Source organism: Halichoerus grypus, chromosome 2 (assembly GCF_964656455.1).
Source record: "Halichoerus grypus chromosome 2, mHalGry1.hap1.1, whole genome shotgun sequence".
NCBI classification, from domain to species: Eukaryota; Metazoa; Chordata; class Mammalia; order Carnivora; family Phocidae; genus Halichoerus; species Halichoerus grypus.
Window position 1 is genome coordinate 123176056 of NC_135713.1, and position 22501 is coordinate 123198556.

Sequence of the window (22501 nt, forward strand, 5' to 3'; positions counted from 1 at the left end):
TCCTGCCCCAGCCCTTGCTCTCTGTCCCTAGTGTCACCTCCCAATTCAGCCATTCATTCTCCCCTCTTGATTCCCTTTAGCCTACTTTGGTGACAAGAGTTTCCCAGGACTCTGCCTGCGGGGGCAGGCAGGTGGAGGTGGACGGCCCGGGGCCATGGCCGGTTGCAGTGAGTCACACCTGAGGGAGCACGGACCCGTCACCCAACCTGAGCTTCAGGTTCCCCATCTGGAAGAGAAAGAGAATGACAGCACCTCTTTTACCCAGCAATGGCAGGCGTGCGTTAGCACAGCGCACATGGCACGGGCTCAGCCAGGACCACGGCCGCTGGTGCTGCGGGAGCTCCTCCCTGAGTCCTTCCTGAGTCTTCCCCTTCATCTCCACCTCTTCCTTTCTGCAGCTCACCTGCATGTGTACCTCATTCATGGCCTCAGCTGTCCCTTCTCTGTCACAGCCCACACTCCTCTTCCAGCCCTGACATTCCAGCGGCGACACCTGGCACACGAACCAAGCCAGACTCGGCATGTTCTCACTCAAGCCTGCCCTCCTGCCAGGCTCCAAAACAGCCGCACTGACAACAAGTGTGTATGGATCACGTGCCCCACACCAAGTGTTGCCTCACACACTTCGCCTGTCATTTCATTCCCTGGGGGGGGGGGGGGGGGGGGAGGGGCTCCTCCCTCACAGTCACCCAACTGTGCAGTCCTAGGCCATTTCAGACACTGCCCTCTCTCCTGCTTGGCCCCACTGATTCTCCACCACCGATACCTCCAATCAGCCACCCCCCTCCATTCCCAAAGCCCAAGGCCCTGGGGCCCCTGCTCCCGTTTCTCACCTGGTCTGCGGCAGCACCCCCAAAATCAACCCGCCACCCCTACTTTCCCCACCCCTTCTACCTCTCCTGAAGGAACCACCTTCCTCCCACATAGCTCTGCTCGGGTCATTCTGCTGCTCAAGATGCTTCACTGTCTGCTGAAGGGCCACCTAAGCCCACCCTCAGCTAAGAAATCCAAGCTCTTCACAACTCCCCCTGCACCTTCCCCTCCCCGCACTGTAGTCAGAACTCCGACCCTGTGCCTACAGTGCTCCTCAGTCCGAAACATCGCTCCATTCCCATGTGCCCATCTCCAAAGCCCAGCCAGTATTCCGACACCCCACCAATGGCCGCTTCCTATCTGGAGCCTTCCTGACCTGCAGAGCCAGACTCTGAGGTTCCAGAGCCTTCCACAGGTCCTTCTCATTCTGCTACACGTTTGATTCCCCACCAGACTGTGCGCTCCCTGAAGGCAGGGGCTGTGTGCCTGATACCTCTGATTTATCTACTCTGCTTGGCTCCGAGCAAGAGCTCGGGAAAGGCTTGTGAATGAAGGAGCCAGAGAGTGAGTCCCACCAGGTGTCACACTCAGCGCTCTGTCTCCAACGGGGCCTGGTGCAGTCATAGGACGGTCGGTCGGCACAGAGTTAATGCTGAGTTCTCCTCCAGTTCCCAAACTCTGCCCTCCCAGGGCGTTGAGGCCTTTGTGATTTGCACATTAATGAGGCTCTCCATGAAAACACAGACCAGAAAGCTCCCAGACTGGGGAGAAGTGAGTGTCACTGGCCATCGGCCTCCAGGATGTGACTTGGCCCGGGCAGTGGAGGGACTGCCCGCCTCTGGGACCACAGCCCTGAATTCCAGTTCGGGCCCAGCGGGGCACCCAGGGAGGCTCATGCCCACACAAAGGGCGAGGATGACTTCCAGAGGGAGGGTTTTTCCACCGGTGCCTTATAGTGCAGGCCACAGCCAACTGAACCCAGGCCAGCCTCTCTTTGCTGCCAAGCAGGGGCGCCAGGAGCAACCTCCGTGAAGTTGCAACAGTTTTCATGAGGGCTAACTGCTGTTTAGTATGCAACCCCAGTGGGGGCCACATGGAACTTCCCTCCCAGCTTCAGCAACTGCTGATGGAATGTGGTAAAAAAAAAAAAAAAACCCTTCTGTATAACAATTTCACAGTATGTGCCAAGAATCTTAAAAATGATCAGACCCTTTGACTCATTCATGAAGCAAAGAGCCCACACATTTAGGGAAATAATCCTACAAGGAAGGCAACTCCGTATGGACAGATTTCCCGATCACATCACTATGTTTAAAAGAGGACGAACCAGCAATAACGTCAATGTCCCTCACTAGGAAGGTGGCGACCTAAGTGTAGTAGTACAGCGAACATTTATTTTAGGTGTTCGGGGTGCCAGGCACGATGCTCGGATCGTCACGTGCAGTCTGTCATCCTGTTCTCTCCCAGTTACAGGGAGCTACTGTGACGACGGCAGGTTTGCAGATGAGTCAACGGAGGCTTGGTGATGTGACGGGAATTATCTAGAGTTCCCGGGTTGTGGTGGAGGGAGGACTAGAAGCAGGTAGCCTAACTCCAGAAACTGAATTTTTGCCACACTGTATCATCCCTCTCAATACGTGTGTGCGCATACAGGCACGGTGATGGAATACTGCACGTCTATTTTAAATATTAGTCGTCTATTGCTAATAATTTTAAATGCCATTTTCATAATGCCATAACATCATGGAAGATGTGTGTTATAAAACTGAGTTAAAAAGAGGATATGAAACTGTCTGAGTACAACTTAACATATTTAATCTATGTATTTAGAAAAAGGAAAAGGAAACACATTAATGTATTAACAGTGACTAGATTTGGGTGGATGGACATTTTCTCCCTCCACATTGAATGTTCTAGCTTGTGTACATTTTCAACGACTGGTCACCACTAATAGATCGTCAGGATGAGCTCAGTGGCTTTATATTTGCGAGCCTTCAGGTAAGCTCACCTCTTACCTCAATGCGGCCTCCATTCTCCCTGTCACACGTCCCAAAGGAAGATGCCAGAGGCCTCCAGCCCCCAGCACAGTATACGGGGGCAGTCCCTCACAGCCCATCACCTCCACCCAGGGAGTGGTCGGGTCGTTCTGGGGTAAGGCCACAAACCATGGACAATCCCACATGCCTGGCCCGAGGCTGCCTGGAAATGCCCATCTCAGCACAGTCACCCTGCAGAGCAGGCCTGACCCAGGACCGAGACCACAAGCTCGCAGCCAGGACCAGCCCCACACTACCCGCCCACGCACTGCTTTGGGCTTCACGGTGTGGTGTTTGCATCTGCTTTTGTTCTTAATTAAATTATCTGACAATTTCCAATCCCGGCCACGTGGCAAACGTGAGCTGGAACGGAGTCGAAGGCACCCCTCGGACAGGATGTGGGCTTGCCACAGTCCCCACCACTCCCTACTACTCCCCAGCACCAGAGTGGACACCGGCCGGAGCCGCTGCTTTTGTAACAGCAGAGTGATAGGGAAAGTGAAATACGTTCTGTGTCCACGTTTCGATCAAAAGAGGAAAAATGAAATGTGGGTTAGCAAGGCTGTGGGTGTCAAGATAAATGGAAGAGGGTACCTTTTCCAGGCACCTCTGCTCGCTTATGTTACCTCCCTGGTCCCAGTGAGTCTTTGAGATTCCGTCTCTGGCCTAGAGGGTCTCTGAGGGACAAGTAGAAGGAAACCGCATCCTCCTCCCTTCCTGGGGAGATTCCTGGCAGAAAGCACTGCCTGCCTGCCCTGCTCCAGCCCCAGTAGTGATCCTGCCCAGCCACCAAAGACCTTCCTGCAAGCAGCTGGGGTGGGAGGTGAGGAACGGCGGGCCAGGCAGAGAGGGGCTGCCCAAAGCCACGGAATTCAGACCCATCCTGGGAATCCATGAGCTGTGCCCATTACTTGAGCAATGTTATTTTGGAGACATGCTCCCAGCCCGCTTCCTCCCTCAAGTTTGAAACTGGATTTGTGATGAGTCTGTGCAAAGGCCCAGGTGTTATCAAAGCTGCTGTCTTCTCAGCTTCCACAAAATCCCAGGGCAGAAACAGCAACAGAGCATCAGTGGGCCCTGAGTCAGAATGCCTGGGGCTGCATCCTAGCTCCACCTCCTACTAGGAGAGTGACCCAAGGCCAGCTACAGAAGCTGCTGAGGCCTCAGGCTCCTTTGTTAACCTCTAGGAATTGGGTTGATGGAAAGATAAAACACTTGCAGAGCTCTTAGCCTAGGGCCCGGCGCAGGAGAAGGGCTCAGTAAATACTGGTTACTCTGCCCCCGCTCCCCCTGCTGGGACCTGGCTTCGCCCAGATCAGAGGCTTGAGGAGCACGGCTCAGACAGACCCTCCAATCTCGGTTTCTACCCTGCCTGCACTTGCTCAGGTAAGCTGCCTGTCTCCTTCCTCTCTGCGCTGCCTGCTAAGCCCCCAGGCCCAGGTGCTAATGACCTGGAACTCTGCAGGGCTCAGAAACATTGGCCTGCAGGAACCTCCCCTGGCTTCTCATTGAGAGCCTTCTCGGGGTTCACACAAGGCCAGTTTCCTGGCACACTGAAAAGGACAGAGTAAACACATGCTCACTTTCTGTCGCTGCCTCAAGGGATCGACTAAAGAGAACAGGTTTCCTTCTGGCGCAACAATGAGCTGACAACCTCAAGCCGCAGAGAGCTACACCTCGGGCTCTCGCCGCCCTGGCGAGCAGGCGGGGATAACCCTCAATGCGTCCCTGACCAGGTGCACAGCCCTGATCTGCACCGATCCCTCTACCCTCCTACTACCTGCCTCAAAGCCCTTCCCGACCCCCAGCCTGTCCTGCTCCCTCCCCACCACCACATTTGGAGTGGCCCAATTCCTGTCTGCTGGAAAGAACATGACAGGAGGAGTAGGATGTAGACTCTTGTTCAGTGCTACGTCCCTAGCTCCTAGCTCTGCGTCTGGAACATAGCAGGTGCATACATAGCATGTTGGGTAAATGAACAGGGCTAGCAGCCATGTGGACCTCACAGTACTACGGTGGGTGTTAAGTGAATGAGGCACACATGGTATCAGGCATTCGGTGAGTGTCTTGGCAGCTTTAGCAGCTGCTGATGGGGGCTGCTCCCGTCCCTAAAACTGGCTGCCCCTGCACACCCAGCTTTGGGAACCTTCTTGGGTCTGCCCATTCCTTGACTGCCTCCCGTCCTTCCTCCAAGCTCTAGACGCTTCTCGCCTAGCCTCAGGATCCCTTGTAGTTCAGGCCTTGGCTTGCCGAGTTAGTTACCATTCTAGCACCCTCTGCAGGGAAGGGAGGGGTGGAGGAGGACAGGACAGAGGATGGAATCAATTCATTTGCTTCCAAGTGTCCCAGGTGTTTCTAAGGAAGGCATTTTTCCAGAAACAACTCCCTGGTGTCCAGGCTGGCTGTGCCTTCCCTCACCCAATAGAGAAATGCACGCCTCACCCCTCCTCCTCCCCTTCCTCCTCTCCTTCCCGGGTCAAAGTGCCCAAGTTGTGAAGGAGGCAGGTCTGCCCCCAGGAGCAGAGGAGACCCATCACTGGTAATTCTGCCAACATCTGGACCCAACGAGTTTGAAGACTTAGGGAGAGAGGTTTCCTCTGCCCCTGTGACTGACACAAGCTGTTCTGAGAGAGCCCAACGCCAACCTGGGGGCCAGGCCTCCTGGTTCTCAATCTGCTCACGATGCCCTTCATTCCTCAACACGTTTGCTTTTGTCTCTGGGACAGGACCAGATCAGCGAGCTTCAAACGCTTCTGTGAGGCGCCACCCTTTGCTGAAATTAAACTGTACCAAGGCATGGCTCAGTATGTCAAGTAGATGGAGGTGGGCTCCCCTTGCCCTGTATCCCTCTGAATGGCCCCAAGGAGGGTAGGCTGCAACCCTCAGGATGAGCCAGGCTGCTGTGGTCCTGTATCACCCCACATGCCGACAGTGACCAGGGGCCTGCGGGCACTGAGCCTCCCCCAGGCATGACCCAACTTCTTAGGACAGCCGGTCCCAGGCTCTCCATGGGCCCCAGGGAGGATACCAGCATCATGCTCAGGGGATGTGCAGTCTTGTCCTGGGTACCTCCTGGGCTGGGCAAGATGTGCAGACTGAACCAAGGCGCCGGGACTGGGTGCAGGACAGCGGCTGGGCTGGAACGCTCCCAAGCGCACTATTGGGGCTTTGGCTGTGGAGCCCGGCTGAGCCCAGCCTCTGTGGCAGAGGGCTCACATGCAGGCCATTCAGAAGGCTGCCAGGGAGAGGGGTCTTATCCAGGAGAGCTGTCAGCCCCGATCAGATATCTGGGGTGTCAGGAAGGACCACAAATCCAGCCCTTCCATTATGCAGGAAGGAGACAGTGGCCCGGGCAGGAGCAGAATCTTGCCTGAGGAGACAGAGTGGCATCAGAGCCAAGAACCAAACCTGGAGATACTGAAATCTGTCTAAGACCCGAGCTCATCTTTCCTCGAGAGCTGGTACTTTCTACTCCGCACAGCAAGTGCCTTCCCATTCTTTCCATCCTCCTTTATCCAAAGCACAGCAAAGACACACACACTCCTTTCTCGGGCGGGAGGAAGTAACAGACTCAGCAATGGGGCAGGAGGGCTGTCTAGCACAGCGAGAAATGAAGCTCAAACCAGAACGTCGAGGAGGGGAAGAGGAGCGACCCCTTCCCCCTGCCGCGGGTGGTGCAGGGGTGAGGCCTCGTGGCGGCACTCCCTGGTGTTGGGGATGGGGACAGGTGTGGCTTTGAGACCTCTGAGTCCCTCAGGGCCCCGGGCCTGATTTAATGTTCTGGGTTGCTCTTCTAAAATTCTTAAATTTTGAACAAAAATTTTTCCTTTTTTTCCTTCTGTGCTGGGCACTGCTAATGATGTCGCTGGTCCTCACCCACCAGTCATTCAGTGCCTGTGTGGCCCTGTCTAAGTGTCTTCACCTCTGGGAGCCTCAGCTGTCTCCTCTGTAAGACGGAAACTGTAACAGCACCTACCTGACAGAACTGTTAGGAAGACAAATTAAGAGAACGTGCCCAGAGCTCTAAGCAGGTGCCTGGCACGGAACTGATAATTAATGACAGTGTCTACTAACTGCAGACTCTTACATGACAATGCAGATGCTCTGCTCAACGAAAAGGAGATTAGCAACCACATCCCAGATCTGGCGGACCAGGAAAGGGCCACAGGTGCCCAGACGCCAGGCCCCCTCCCCTACTCTTACCTTCCTGAAATGGCTGTGTTTGCATCTGCAGCCGGATCTTGATGAGGTCCACGGGCGTCCCCAGGCTGACAGAGACCACACCGGCCACCATGCTGGCCAGGAGAAGGTCCGACAGGGTGCGGGACCGGCTGGCCTCGGACTCCCTGGCGTGGTGCTCGCTGAGGAACCTCTGCGTGTTACTGAAGACCCCAAACACCACCGAGTTGTAGACAGCGATGCTGGCAAGGGGAAAAGACATGCCCTTGAAGAAGCCAAACACCTGTGGGAAAACCAGGGGGCAGGAGCATGAGGGCCCAGGGCTGTCTGCAGGCCAGGCGCCAGGCTCCCCGCATGGTCCTGGGCACAGACCCTGCCCTCTTGGAGCCTGCAGGCTGGTAAGGTGACACCACGGGAAAAATAAATCATTATGTCGGCGACAAGAATAAAAAAAGGATGCTGAGGTGATTGACGGCAGGGACCAGGTGGGTGAGGAGTCGCTCTCCACTCCCGGGCAGGGCATATTCTGGCCCGGGGCAGAACCCGCTTCTGTAGGCAGTTTTGTTTCCTGAGTCAGGGTGCCCTGGGCCTGGAACCCATTTTTGCCAGCAGAGTGGCAGTGTTGTTGGGCTGGAAAGATATCAGGCTGCATGGAGGCCTCGTGGGTAGTGGACTTGCTGGGCACCCCATACCCTCCTCATTTGCCACTCAACCAAAAGCATTCTCTAAGGCACTTGCCAGTGCCAGGCCCTGGGGGACAACTGTAAGAACGAAATACTCGCTGCCCTCACTGAACCCACACTCGGGGGAGAGGGGGCAGATAAACTGACAGGTGATTAAAATTCAATGTGCTAAGTGTGTGGTGAGGGTCTAAGGGAAGGGGAGCTCCCAGAAGGACAGCACCAAGAGGCTTCTTCTACACATAAGCAGAGACCACAGCAGAGGGTGCTGGAGGCTGAGAGGAGAGGGTCCTTTCCACACTGCACTCTCGGGGGAACATCACAGACACTCCTCTGAGATCTGGAATATTCCACAGGCCCTTGGAGGAGTCAGGGCAGCATTCACTTTCAGCCCTGTGCCAAAAATGAAAAAGTACCAGGAAGCTGTGGTCCCAACTCCAGGCAGCACACAAACCTGGGTGTGTGCACCCTATTTGCCAGAGCTAGGACACCTCGCAAACACACACACACACACACGTGCATGCATACCACACATGCACACACACACACACCCCACCTCAGGTTCTTCTTCCAAAACAAGCTCCCTCAGATAACGTGGGGACATCACTTAGCCCTGAGGGGCCGTGGCTCCAAGGAATGTCCACAGTCCCCACAAAACGCCCCGGGGTTGGAACTGTGGCTGGCAGGCACTGTGGACAGTGCGTGCCAAAAAGGAGAATCAATGGCCACCTCTCAGAGAACTGGGGAATCACACATCACCCTGAAGAGCTTGAACCAAGTTTGCAGTCCATTGTAAAGCAGCCCAGCAAGAGAGTTCGAGCAACGCCCTGACACAAAACGCACCTCTGAGGAAAAAGTCCAGGAGCAGGCAGGAGGCTCCTGAACCCCAGGGAAGTCGCTAGGAGGGAGGCTGTGGAGACGGTGGTCGACAACAGGGCCACATTTCCAGGGACTCAAGGGAAAGCCCAGGGCTGCTATTGACCATTTCTTTAAATTGTCAAGTCATTTCATCATTAATTAGAAAATGTATTTTAAATTCCCCAAGGCAGGGCCTTAGAAAGTCTTCCGAAAGCACATCCTCATTCTTAAGAAGGGCACCTGATACATCTTCCACAAAATATAATTCAGATTTTCCTCTTTGGAAAGGAAAACCTCGGGTCCCCTGGTTTTCAGCAACCTGAGGGACAAGCCAGCTCTGGGCATCTGGAATCCCAAGTGCCTGGCTCAAAGCCGCCCCGGATGAAGGGAAGCCTGTGAGCACACGGTTTACCGGCCTCGACTCTGGCTGTGAAAACTGACAGGTCCCCTTGTTTCTGCAGGAATTTTCCACTCTGTGATTCTAAATTCCTCAGAATTTCTCCAGAGAGGTTCCACAAAATCAGTTTTTTCCCCCAATAACAGTGCACAAGATGGCAGGGTTAAGTTTAGGTGACACACAGTATTTGAGGTGTGGTGTGAGATGAGGAGACAGGAGGCAAAAGGGAGCCCAATGTGATGAGCAGGAATGAAGAGGCCTCCGGCCTGACGCGCTGGGGTTGGGGCTACGGCCACGGCGCCCAGGCCCCGGGCAGGCTTCGAGCCGTCTGCAGGAGCCCCGGGGGGGACTACTCCAGCCCCCACCCCAGAGGCACTTACACTCTCCCTCCTATACACCGTGCGGATGCAGCTGAGGGTGTTCCCATAGTTGGCGCCGGCCTGCAGGCGAGTCTGCGGAGAGATGCAAGGAGGTGAGGGCCCAGGCCGAGATGATTCACACCCTCACTGCCCCAGAGATGCTCGGCTTGTGGCACTGAGGCCCAGAGAGGGGAAGGCCCTGCCCAGAGGGACCCAGCCAGTAAGGAGGGCTGGGTTTCTGTCCCCTCCAGGCTGGTGCTCTGTCCTCTGCCCACACTGCCTCCTTCAATGTCCCATTCCGGCCTTGCTGAGTGCAGCAGAAGTCTTCTTGGTCTGAGAGAAGAACAAAAGTCCATTTGTTGTTCAAAAATGATGCTTGTTGGGGGACATGTGATCCCTGCCTCTTGAGTACAAGCACTACTCCGGGGCTCTGCCCCATCTGCTGCCCATCACTCTGCCATCCTAAGAATTCCCTTCGTGGCTCCAGAGCCCCTTCATCTCTCACCTGGATGGTGGGCTGGTTTCGCCACTGGCCTCCTGCTTCCCTCTCAGTCCCTGGCCTGCGTCTACACAACAGTCACACTGATCATTTCTGACAACAGCGAATCGCTATTTACAGCTCACTGGTGGCTTCCCATCAGACTCAGAGTAAACCCCTCACTCTCTACCAGTGTCAAAGAGGCCTGGGTAGACACCGAGCTTGCCTCTCACCCCTGCGTGCCCCTTCCTCCATGGCCCTGCCCTCTGTGCCTACCATGTGGCACGTCCCCCAGTCCCTGGCCTCGCCTTCCCCCTCCCCCTCCCTGCCTGAGCTCTCCACCGCTTCTTCCTTCCCCCAGAAGGCTCTTCCTCCAGGTCCTGCTTATCTCTGGGGGCTGAGCTTCAATGTTGCAATGGCATTATCTCTCTGTCTGTTTACTTTGGGTTTATTTGGGCCCCCTCTCTATGGCAGGGCTGTCTCATATTTCCTTCTTGTCCCCACGCTGAGCATGGCCCTGGCATATGTCCCCTTTGCACTGGCTAAATGAGGGGCTGGAGGGGAAGACATGTGTCCCCTAATGGAGGCTGGCTCTGGTAACAGACAGCAGACAGCCACAGAGGGTCTGAGGAGCCTCACAAAAGTGCCAGGGCACCCCCCCTGAACCTGGTAAGAAGGAACTCTGAGAACCACAGAAGGGGTGACCGGACCCTACCCCCCCGAACCCAGGGTCCCGTGAGGACTAAGACCCAGGGTGCAGACTAACACGTCACGCCAACAGCCTGAGCTCAGTGTGTAGACAAGGAGCGAAGACTCTGGCAGAACACACATCATAAAAGTGTTGGTCTCTGAGGTGAAAATCACGGGCGATGTTTTTCTACACTGAATGGTGTTTCATTTCCAACTTTCCTATGACAGACAGGGGTTACTTTCATTATTTTCAATTTACGTAATTTAAAAATAATTTTAAGTACACAACTAATATGAGAATAAATTTTCTGAATAAAAAAATTCCACATTCTCCCTCCCTGACCCCCGACCCCAAGCTAACCACCTTGGCTAATAGCATGGCTGAGAGCTTCATTGGCATTCATCTCAACAGGGTTAGAGACCCAGATAGCCATGGGAAATCTGCAGCACTCTCACAGGCACGATAAGTAAATGGTATCGTATGTTTTTGTAAGTGTTACTTTCATAATCAAAGAAATGTAGCGGTTGACTCATTCAACCTGTATGATTGAAGGCCTGTTTTCCAACAGCCACTGTTCCACTCAGGAGATTCAGCAGTAGAGGAAATCAACTTCCTGGCCTCGTGGAACTTAGAACCAAGTGGGGATGGGGAAAAAAAAGAGTCAATAAAAGGCAATTCCCAAGCAAATATTTATGTCTGATGATGACAAGTACCATGGGGAAAAACAGACCCGGGGGTCAGAAGTGTGGGCTGCTTGAGGGAAAATGCAGTATTTAATTGTCTGGAGGTGAAGACACGGGGGAAGGCGCAGCGAGATGAGAAGCAGGCTTTCACGGTGGAGCAGACCCACGGAGCTCTACCTTGGGGTGGGGTATCCCCAACCTGGACAAGATTATAGGCGAGGGGATGTGGGCACAGCCCTCCCTCTCTTCCCCCATTTAAGGCTGGTGTGGGGGTGAATGCTCTCTCCACTGGCCCCAGTGCTGACAGGGCTGCCTCTGGGGACTGAATCCACAGGTTGAGGCCCCAAGAAGGATCAAGTTCCACTGAAAAACTCCAATGCCTGAGTCACTCAAGCAAACCGTACATGAGGAAACTCAACCCAGGAGTCAATCCCAGATCACAGAAGAGTTTCAAAACCATGGAGCAACAGCCCCCCAGCCATGCCGAGCACTTGAGGAGGCTGCCACGGAGGCCAGCCACATAGCACACGCCTCCAGGGCCTCCTTACAATAGGGGCTGGAATTCAGTGTGCGACAATTGCATTCTTGGGGAAGTACTGGGCCTCTTCCAGAACTTATCTCACAGAATCCCACAAATACCGCTCGGCCTGGGTACTGTCCCCGTTTTACAGATGGAGAAAGCTGACTTCTTGTATTAGTTGTCCTATAGCTGCTGTAACAAATTACGACAAATTTAGCGGCTTACCACAACGCGTATCTGTTCTCTTACGGTTCGCTAGCTGGTCTAAAGGCGGCTGAGCCCTGATCAGGAAACCCTCGTCATACTGCATCAGGCATACACCTGAAATGCACCATCTGGGCAGAGAGTCAGGTGAGAATCCAGATCCCAGCTTCACGGCCACCAAGCAGCCAGGGGCTGGCTCTCCCACCAGTGATGGGACATCCACGAGCAGGGAAGGAGCCTCTGACCTGGGTTAGCAGCCCAGGTGCTTTTAGCTCGGCTCTTCCCAAGGCAAGGCCTGGGACCTTGGACAAGTCACAAGTCACTCACAACACACAAGCATGTGTGTTCATCAGGGTAGGAATGGCTCACTCATGACTCTATGCTCAGTGCCACAGGGACGATCTTCACAGCAGCCCTGCCGGGAGGTGCTCTTTACCCATTTTTCAGATGAGGAGAGTAAGGCTTGGGGAGGTAAAGTGCTGCACCCTGGTCACAGGAGAGTAGGTAGGCAGGCTGAGACCGCACTCCAGATTATTCCAACTCTAAAGCTCTTGCCCGGACCTTTCTCAGGTAGGGACTCCAGACAAAATGTCAGCCAGAAGAAAGGAAGGAAGGAGCATGTTTTGGGGAGTAACAAGGGCCCTGAGCCACATCCCTGGGCTGGGCCCAGGCCAGCCATGAAGGCTGGCATCACCAGGCTGGCACCCTGAGCAAGGAGTTTCTCAGGCTGGGCAGACACTGGATTTGATGCATCAGGAAGGGCTCTCTCAGAGGCTCAAGGGGCAGAGTGGACAGAAGGAGGAGCACTCCAGCCTTTTCAGGCGGCCAGACTTGCCTGTGCAGGGAGGGGGCACGTCCAACAAGCCCCACCAGCCCCTGGCCAAGCTGGGGGTAAGGGAAGGATGTTCTAACCAGGGACACACAGAGGTTGCCTGTGCCGGGAATATAGCTGGAAGGCCCACAGGGGCAGGGATTGGATTTGCTTTGTCTACTACTGATGCCTTGCTATCCCCATACCGTCTACACACAGAAAGTGTCCGGTATGCATTTGATGTATGAGCAAAAGGCAGGGCCCATACGGGGGACACAAAGAGCCAGGAAAGATCTTAAGCTATTTAAGACAAATAGGCTGATCCCCCATCAGGAAGAAAGCAGGCCTCGGCTCTGCCCTAGGAGGGGCCCACTGTCATACAGGGAAGAAGACGGGGGAAAAGTGACTGGGGCAGCCACTTGGGAAAAGCCTGAGCGGTTCCTCTTAGTGCACGATCCAGGCAAAGCTTTAGATAGAAATGTGCAAGTCAGGGGTGAGAAGGCACTATTTGGGACCAGCTGTGCTCCCAGGGTATGGCTCTGTAGTCCTGCTCACTCCTGGGGACAGGGGGCGGGGATGGGCGTGGGGTCAAAGAATGTCCTTTTGTAGAGCTCCTCACTCCCTCACTCCTCAATGCTTTAACACCTGGCATGACCTCAGGCAAGCCCTTTCCCCTTCCTGGGCCAGTTTCTCCATCTGTAGAACAAGGGGCGTGGATGATCCCCCCGCCAGATGGCCCTGTTGAGTCCTCATACCTCCTGCGCTTCCCAGAATTGTAATGGCTTCCCATTCCCAACCCAAGTCCGCAGTCCTAATCTGATAGTGAAGGCCTCCCAGGGTTGAGTGCTGACCCACCTTTCCTGGATTCTGCTCTATAGCTGCTTTCAGAAACCTGATGCATCAGCCAAACCGGCCATGCTGGCTTTTCCCAAGCATGACCCCCACACAGCGTCCCCACCTTGGTGCCTTAGCTCTTGCTGCTCTCTGAGCCTGGAACATCTTTTCTCATCACCTGAAACCCAACCTTAAATTCTGGACTCAGATGCCACCTCACGCCGGAAGCCTTTCCCGGTTCCTCAGTTGCCGAGACTGGCAGGGGATCCGTTCCATTGCCTGGCCCTCCCCCACAGCCCCTGAGAACCTGGAGGCAGAAATGCAGCATTCACAAAAACAAAATCGCTGCCAAGTAATGAGAGGAGAGGGATGATTCCAAACCAGTCCTCCGGGCCCCGCACCCTCCGGGGTTGGCACAGAGCCTCGGCCCTGGGCTGGAGACTGTCTTGGGATCAGAAACAGCAGACATATTGCTGGAGGCAGACTCACTCCAGGCCGCTTTCCAAGAAATAATGGCAAACATGGCCGCAGTACCTTGACCGTGTCTAGAGGGTGGCCGACGATGACGCTCGCTGCACCTGTTGATCAAAGAAGAAGACCTGGTCACTGAGCCCCTGGACTCCTCACGTGCACCAGCTGGGTCCTGGGATAAGACAGACGGCTCGGGCACTCATATCCCCTCGTTCAGTCAATGCCCAGTTCCCAGAGCCCTCCCACCCCCCGGCAATGTGCTAGGCACCAGCCCAGGCACTGGGGAAGGCATAGAAAATGAAGTAAAACCTGGGCTCTGCCTCTAGAAACAAGCACCCCCAAAAAAGGACAGTGAAGGTGCTGGGATAACTGGGTATCCGCATGCCTAAGAATGAAGTTAGATCCCCTACCTCATATCATATACACAAATGAACTCAAAATTGACCATAGACCTTAATGGAAACACTGAAACTATAAAAATCATTTACTAAAACACAGGGGAAAACTTCTTGATCCTAGAATGGCAAGAGATCCTTAGATATGAAACCAAAAGCACAAGTCACAAAAGAAAAAATAAACTGTGTGTCATACCAATTAAAAACCTGTGTGCAGCAAAGGACACTATCAAGAAGGTGAAGACAACCTATGGAATGGGGAGAAATATCTACAAATCATATAGGTGATAAGGGTCTAGTATCCAGAATTTATAAGAAATACTTAAAACTAAAAAAGTTTTTTTTTTAAAGTAGGCTCCACACCCAACAGGAGGCTTGAACTCACAACCCTGAGATCAAGAGTCACACATTCCACCGAATGAGCCACGCAGGTGACCCCCCCAAATTTTTTTTTAATGAGAAAAGGACATGAAGAGACATTTCTCCAAAGAAAATATACCCATGGCCAATGTGTACATGAAAACATGCCTAACGCCATTAGTCATGAGGGAAAGGCAAATCAACATCACAGGGAGATTCCCTTCATACCCACTAGGATGACTATCATTGTTTGTTTGTTGTTGTTGTTCTGTTTTAAAGGAAAACAGTAAGTGTTGGCAACGATATGGAGAGACTGGAACTCTTGCATGTTGCTGGTGGGAATGTATAATGTTGCAACCACTGTGGCAACGGCTTGTCATTTCCTCAAGAAGTGAAACAAAGAATCACCATACAACCCAGCAATTCCACTCCTAGCTAGAGACCTAAAAGAACAGACCACAGGCACTGGAACAAGTACATGAACACGTATGTTCACGGCAGGACTATTCGCAACGGCCAAAAGGTGGAAACAGCCCAAACGTCCATCAGTGCGTGAGAGGGTAAATGCCATGTGGTAAATCCCTCTGATGAATCTTGTTGGACATCAGTGGGGATGAACGAAGCATACCGCAGTGTGGATGAAGGTTGAGAATGGTACACTAGGTGCAAGAGGCTAGACACAGAAGGGTCCCATTGTGTCTGATTCCATCTACTCAAATTATCCAGAAGAGGCAAATCCACGGAGACAGAAACCTGGTTAAGGGTTGTCAGGGCTTGGGGGGAGGGGAAACGGGAGTGACTGCTTGATGGATCCAGGGACTTCTTTGGGCATGAGGAAAATTTGGAACCAGACAGAGCTGACAGATGAACAACACCGTGAATGCACTGAATGCCACTGAATTGGATGCTTGAAAATGGTTATTTCTAGGTTATGTGATTTTCACCTCAAAGAAAAGGGGGGAAGGTGTGAAGAGAAAACCTAGAAACTTTTCGGTTACCTACAGGTTACTTCACTTTTTCTAGACCTCACTTTTAGCAGGTGTAGGTGGGAGTCATATTAGCACCTACCTCACAGTTCCATTGTAAGAATGAAATGAGCTAATGAAAGTCAAGTACCAGCAAAGTCCTGGCTCCTATAGGCTGTTCAAAAAGAGACGCTGTCACTATCCAGTTTTTTTTATTATTATTATTTGTTTTTTGTTTTTGTTTTTTTAAAGAAGCCCTCTCTGACATGGTGATGATACTCTGAATTTTTTTTCTCACAGAAAAATGCCCATCCACACAGAGTCATAAGGCCCAAACAGCTTCGGTGGGAAGCAAGACTGCCCTGAGGTCATGTAGATGAAGAAGCCCTTGTTGTCGAAGTTGATGACTGTGAGGTTGAAACAGGAACCAATCCTCTATAATAAATTCCCTGCCACGATGATGAGGAATGAAGCGTCTCTGCTAGCAGGGGTGATTTAACCTGGTAAGGCAGTCCTGGAATATGAGACAGGTAGAGAGAGGGACAGAGGAACCAGCTAACCCCAGAACAGACATGTGTTCCATCTAGAACCACCAGACCTCTCTCAGCCCCTCCTTCCCATGGAAGTGGGCAGAGGCCGAAAGGTGACAAGCAGAGGGAAGCTGGAGTATTCACTCTGTAGGAGCCCCTCCCAGCAGGGGAAGAAAGGACTTCTGGTCCCCAGACTCTAGTTGCTTGCTCACTAGTGAGTGCCTCCTTCACTGTGGGCATCCCTTAGTCCAGGGAAGCAGCCTCAGAGCTCACCTTGGATGTTTATCTCCCTGGTCACTCATTAGCCCACACATCTGAAAGCAGGGAATGCAAAGATCAGAAATGGGACAGTCAGGTCAGTGGTTTCCAGACCTGAGGACCTCACAGACCAGTAAAACTTCAAATAAAATGTAAAGGATGTCATGGTGAAATTTTATTCTGCAAGTTTATTAAGAAAGAAAACACCTAGAGATGAGTACAGGGGTTAAGATGGCCCTGGAACCAGGCTGTCTGGGTTGGAATCCCAGGGCTCAAGCTAGATGCATGGCCTTGAGCAAGTCACTGAATGTCTCTGTGTACCCATTTCCTTGTCTGTAACATGAGGATATAATAATTGTAGCTACCTCACTGGGGCTACAAAGAAATATACATCAATAGACATGAGACCAAGGCTAATTTATAGAGCCAGAAAGTAGATTCATGGTTGCCCAGAGGGAGGAGGAGGGGATGGAATTTAACTGTGAATGGGCATGAAGGATCTTACCGGGGAAGAAAATGTGCTAGAACGAATTTACGGAAATGGCTGAAACACTGGTATGGTTGCTAAAAATCACCGAATTGTATACTTGAAATGGGTATATCTTATGATGCATAAAATAGCCTCAGTGAAGTTGTTTTAAAAACACCTGTGGCACTTCAACAGCACCTGCTACTGACTGAGTATTCAGTTACGATGCTCATCCTCACTTCATGGAAGCAAGAAAACCCCCAAACCAAAAGACAACAACAAAATGTTAACATGAACAAAGTGAGGACGATCGCAGAATAAAGGACAATCCACTACTTACTGTGTGACTTGGGGAGGGCCCCGGAGTCATCAGAAACCTGCAGCTACTCGGACAGCCTTACCCTCAAACCCAGCCAAGGACAGCCCTACTGAAGTTGGTCTGGCTACGTAAGGGGATAGCCTTAAGTAGGGAAGGCTCTCCCCCAGAATGGCTGATAGTTGTCCAAAGAGGGCCTGAACACAGCTAGTGGGTTTCTGGGTACAGCAGCCCCCCCCCCCACCATGGTAAAGTTAGGAGAGGAAGGTCTAGAAAGCCTGTGCAAAATAACTGCTTATGGTGAAAGGGACCTCCTCTGCTCATGACAGCAAGAAGCAGGGGCCCTGCAGCCACCTGCTGGGGGACAGAGGCGGGAGCAGCCCTCAGAAAGGGATCCTGGAATGCTATCTGGTCTGTTGCTCTTTTTATTTGTTTCATTTTCATTTTCCTATAAATCATCTGGTCTTCATTCTCAGAACACTCGGTGGGGCACAAACATATTAATTATAGCCTCTGTCTCAGCACCTCAGGTTTTTGGTTTTGTTTTTGCTTTTGACTTCGGGCAGGGGTTGCATTTGCCAACATCCCTTTTCTGATGATTCTCTTAGATGGGGCCAAAAGAAAGATAATATTTTACAATACGTGCTAGTGCTTCTCAAACCCTCCCCACACCCCGTCAGTAGCTGACAAAAGTAGAGAAATAAACCTACTGTAAAGAGAAGATCAGAGAAGCAAGGAAATGGATGCAACTGTTGCCCAAGCCGACCCATCCCGGGCCCAGCAGACAGCCGCTCCAGGAGCGGCTCCAAGGGAGGAGCGGGTCCAAGAGTGCTGCGAGGAGTGACAGTCGATAAAGGCTGAAAACAGGAGAGGTTCCTCCTATCTGGCAATGGGCACCTGCAGCCAGGCGCTGGGCTCCCAGCTCGGCGCGCCCCGCACCCTCCAGCCGGGGCGCCCCCTAGGGCCGGCCTGACCGCGAAGCCGGGCTCCCCATCCCGCGCCCGGGACAATCGCCACCCTCACCCACAAGTTCTTGCAGCCGCGTCCCCCCACTCAGGCGCACAGCCGGGCTCCGGTGGGTGTGTGCGCGCCTGGGCGCTCCATTGGCTGTCGGCTTCGACGGCCGGTTTAATAGTTACCGGGGCCAGTTGGCCCGGTCCTCACTCGGAGGCAAAGCCGCAGCTCCCGGGGAACCCGCGACGCGGGTGGGGCAGCGGGCGCGGGGCAGCGAGGCCAGCAGCCGCGGGGCGGCGGGGCACTCCGGCAGCAGGCGGCGCGCACGCTGCGCGCGTGGTGGAGGCGCACGGGTGCGGGGCTCCCGGACCCACCACGGCACGGTCTGTAAACTCGGCCGGTCTCTCTTTTTCTCCCGGGCCCGGGCGCCTCCCGCGAGTACACTCACCTCCCAGGAGGCTCCCTCCCATCCAGGGCTGGGCTCACCTCCGATCCAGCCCGCCGCGAAGTCTTCCAGCTGGAAGCTGCCCATGGTCGGAGCCGCGGCGCCCCGCGCTCCTGGAGCCGGGTCGGTGCCCCGTCCGAGTCCGCGGCGCGTGGCCCGCCGGCCCGCGTGTTGGGGGAGGAGTTGGGAGCCTCGAGCGCCCCGCAGCTCCTACCGCGAGCCCGGTTTCCGCGCCGCCCGGCCCGCGAGTCGCCGCGCTCTCACCTCTCCGAGCGCCCGCGGCCGCGGCTAGCACGCCCCCAGCGGACCTTAAAGGCGCCGCACCGCGCCGCTCGGGGACACTGGGGCCCGGGGCGCTGCATTCCCCCCCCCCCCCCCCCGGCGCCCACGCCTGGCCACCTCACACCCTCTCTCCAGGCCTTGAGGCGAAGATGCCGGCCCTGCCTTGTTCACACTTCCTCCGGGACACGGCAAGGGATGTCAGGGAGAGTTTTGCAAAGTTCATCACAAGAGGTAGAAAGGGCGGCTTTATCCCGAGTCGGCAAGAACGGGATCCCAAGCACCAAGAGCTCGCTGTGATAGGATCGTAAAACAGCGCTGAAGGAACGCTAACTGAAGGCGCAGCGAGCAGCGTGGCCACAAGGCCTTCGTTTCCCGAGGGGCTGATTGAAAGCTAGGAGACAGTTTCACCATGGAAGACACAGGACACACAGTTTTTCAGGTCCTTCTTGGAGGTTAGGGACTCTTTCTCGGCCACAGCCTGCACGCCTCTCTGGCTGCAGAACCCTATCTATTCAAGAATAACTCAAAGAGTGTGCGGAAAGTCCCTAGCCCAAAGGTAGGCTCCAAGTCAGCTCTAAATAAATACTCGCTCTCTGGAGGTCTTCAGGCCAGAGTCTGTGCCCGGGGCGCTGTGCAGGGTTCCACTTCCTCCTCGCAGCGGCTGTGAGCAGGCGTTCGTATCAGCCCTGCCGCGGGCCAGGTCTATGTGTCCGCTCGGCGGCGACAGTACCCAGTGATTCCATCAAACACTAACCTAGGTGTTGCTGGGAAGCTATCTCTATAGATACGGTTCGCAGCCCAAACCAGGTGACTTTAAGTATGGGAGCTTATCCTTGATCGCCTGGGTGGGTCCCACCCAATCCGTTGAAAGGCCTTAAGAGCAAAACGGAGGGGCACCTGCCTGGCTCAGTGGGAAGAGCATGCGACTCTTGATCTCGGGTCTTGAGTTTGAGCCCCCTGTTGGGTGGAGAGGTTACTTAAAAATAATTAAAAAAAAAAAAAAATTAGGAGCGCCTGGGTGGCTCAGTCGGTTAAGCCGCTGCCTTTGGCTCAGGCCATGATTTCAGGGGCCTGAGATGGAGCCCCACATCAGGCTCCCTGCTCAGTGGGGAGTCTGCTTCTCCCTCTCCCTCTGCTGCTCCCCCTTGCTTGTTCTCTCTCGCTCATGCGCGCTCTCTCTCAAAAAATAAAATTAAAAAAATTTTTTAAGAATTAAAAAAACTTTTTAAAAGAGCAAAATGGAGGCTTCCCCCAGGGAAAAGAAATTTTGCCTGTGGAATGCAGTGCCAACTCCTGCCTGGATATCTCCAGCCTTGCAGCCTGCACTCCAGGTTTCAGACTTGCCCAGCTAGACCCCACACTTACATAACATATGTATGTCCCCTACCGATTGTTTCCCCGGTGGGACCCTGCGTTCACCTGACACCACTCTGACAGCACTGATTCCAATCAGCTGTGGGCTTTCTCTTCCGTCTCCCAGCCCCAGGAACTGATGCTAACTGGCATCCCTGTCATGTCCCACTCAGCACCCAAGCAAGCAAGCACCTGGACATTCAGGGTCGTGTCTAATTTTCAGGTACAGCTCTCCAGGGGCCTAGCTCCCCTCAGATCCAGGCTCAGCCTACACTGTCCGCCCTGGGCCCCCCAGGGAGGCCGAGGGGTAGTCCTCTGTCCCTCAGATATCCTCTCTGTAGGGAAGCTCTGCACCCAGCCAGGACCCAGCCAGAGGTCCACACTCACTGGGGCACATGGCCTGGCTGTGTGCAGGTGCTTTTGGCGCAATGGGAGTTCCCTGACCTCCTTCCAAGAAGGAAGGTGATTTGATGCTAACTTCCAGCAGGACACCAGCCTTGGCACCCCCACATTGTGAGGGTATGGTCTAGAAGAAGGGGCCTCTGCTGGGCCTGCTCTTCTCCCGCTGACATGTCCATATCACCTCACCCAGGCCATCATGCTGCCACCACCCAGGCCGCCTCCTTCCAAAGCAAGATGAAGTCTGACCACTGAGGCTTGCTGAGAAGGGCCTAGAAGCCTGCTGAGGAGTCAGGGCTCACCATCAGCACTGACCCCCAAGCTATGCCCTGCCTACCAGGTCTGGGGTATGTGCTGGGACAGTTCTAAGAAATGAAAGGTCTCCCAAGAGTGGCCTTTCTGTGAGTTCACCACTGAGCAAGTCAACAGGTGGGAAGGCCCACTCTCTTGGAGGACCCCCAGGCCGACTGTCATTCCTCAGTCCCATGTCAGCAGTAACTGGAAGGTCCTGAGTTGGCAGGGTGGCCCCGAAAGCTACTGCTTAAACTGCTAATGAGTGCAACAGAATGGAAGGTGTGGGCTCCTTTCCAGAATACACCACTGTGCTCCATTCCCAAATGTGTGCCACCAATCTGCGCATGAGGCACCTCACCCGACAGGCAGGGGGAGGACCCAGGTCTAGTGGCAGTCAAGGGGCAGGCCTGGAGCATCCCAGACCACTAGGCTGGGGGACCTGGCCGAATGCTCACTCTGGGGAGGGGGTCTGGTCTGTGGCTGACTCTTGGCTTCCCTGCTTGGGAGCATTTGGAATGCTGCCATGCACATTTATATTCTACCCTTGGGAGGGAGCGGGTAGGGAAACTGAGGCACAGAGAGGTCAGCTCCCTGGGTTGCTAGGGCCAGAAAAATCCCCATTTCCTTTCTCCCTCAACTCTTCCTGAGAGGTACCCTCCGCGGGAGCATTTCCCGCTGCTGTGGGGTACACACGTGGGATGGGTTGCTAACCTCTGACCACCTGCGGCCCACTTCCCACCTCTCCTTCGCCTTTTCAGGGGACGACTTCCCTGTGCCCCAGCTATGGGCCAGTCTCTGCTCTTGGGAGTTGACAGAGAGGAGGCAGTTTGGGTTGCCCACAGGGAGGTGACGGTGAGAGCCCTGGGAGGGAGCTGTGTGCCAGGCGGCTGTCAGGGACGGCCTCCAGGCCTCAGGCTCTGGGCGCCTGCACTGCGTCTCTCCAGCCTCACGCTCCATCTCCTCAAGGCTCTCCCAGCCAAGCCCTCCCTCCCCACGGGCCTTGCCTGAGCAGCGCAGTCCTGGATCAGCGGACTCCTGCCCCATGGCCTGCGGCTGTGGCCCTGCCTTCTGGAAGCCCACCCCCGCTCAGCTCTTCTCCCCTTCTCTGCTGTTCCGCTCTCCCTCCTTGGTGCTTCTTCCCCGTGTGGCCCTCCGTGCGGGGTTTCTTGGGCCCCTCATGGCCCCCCTGTCCCAACCACGCCCGCGCCTCTCTGCTCACAAGCGCCACATCCCATCTCCCACTCAGACTTCACACACCTTTCTTTACTCAACACCGCCACCTGGGAGGCCCCACATCATCTCTAATGTGACACGTACCTTGAACTCTGTAACTCCCAAAGTATTCCTCTTTCCCTACCCAGCCAGTCACCCAAGCCAGACCCTGGATATGGTCTGATTCCTCTGTCTGCCCCAGGCCTCATGCCATCAGCCATCTCCTCCATGGCCCTGCCGCCCAGCCCCTTCTGC

At 54.4% G+C, this 22501-nt stretch overlaps 1 protein-coding gene across 15 annotated transcripts in view; it reads right to left on the reverse strand.

The window, feature by feature from the left end:
* The window catches only part of SLC25A48 (solute carrier family 25 member 48), a 233579-nt gene that overhangs the window by 21557 nt on the left and 189521 nt on the right, over window positions 1–22501 (reverse strand). For 9 of the 15 annotated variants that reach the window (XM_078067489.1, XM_078067485.1, XM_078067483.1 and 6 more), the window contains 3 exons: window positions 14078–14121; window positions 9344–9415; window positions 7053–7311 (listed from right to left, as the gene is read on the reverse strand). In XM_078067489.1, coding sequence (XP_077923615.1) covers window positions 7053–7290 — 238 coding nt within the window. In that variant the 5' untranslated portion in view covers window positions 7291–7311; window positions 9344–9415; window positions 14078–14121. Of the gene's footprint in view, window positions 1–7052; window positions 7312–9343; window positions 9416–14032; window positions 14122–18747; window positions 18985–22501 lie in introns of those variants that run through there. The other 6 variants (XM_036114329.2, XM_036114326.2, XM_036114328.2 and 3 more) reach the window with 4 other exon arrangements.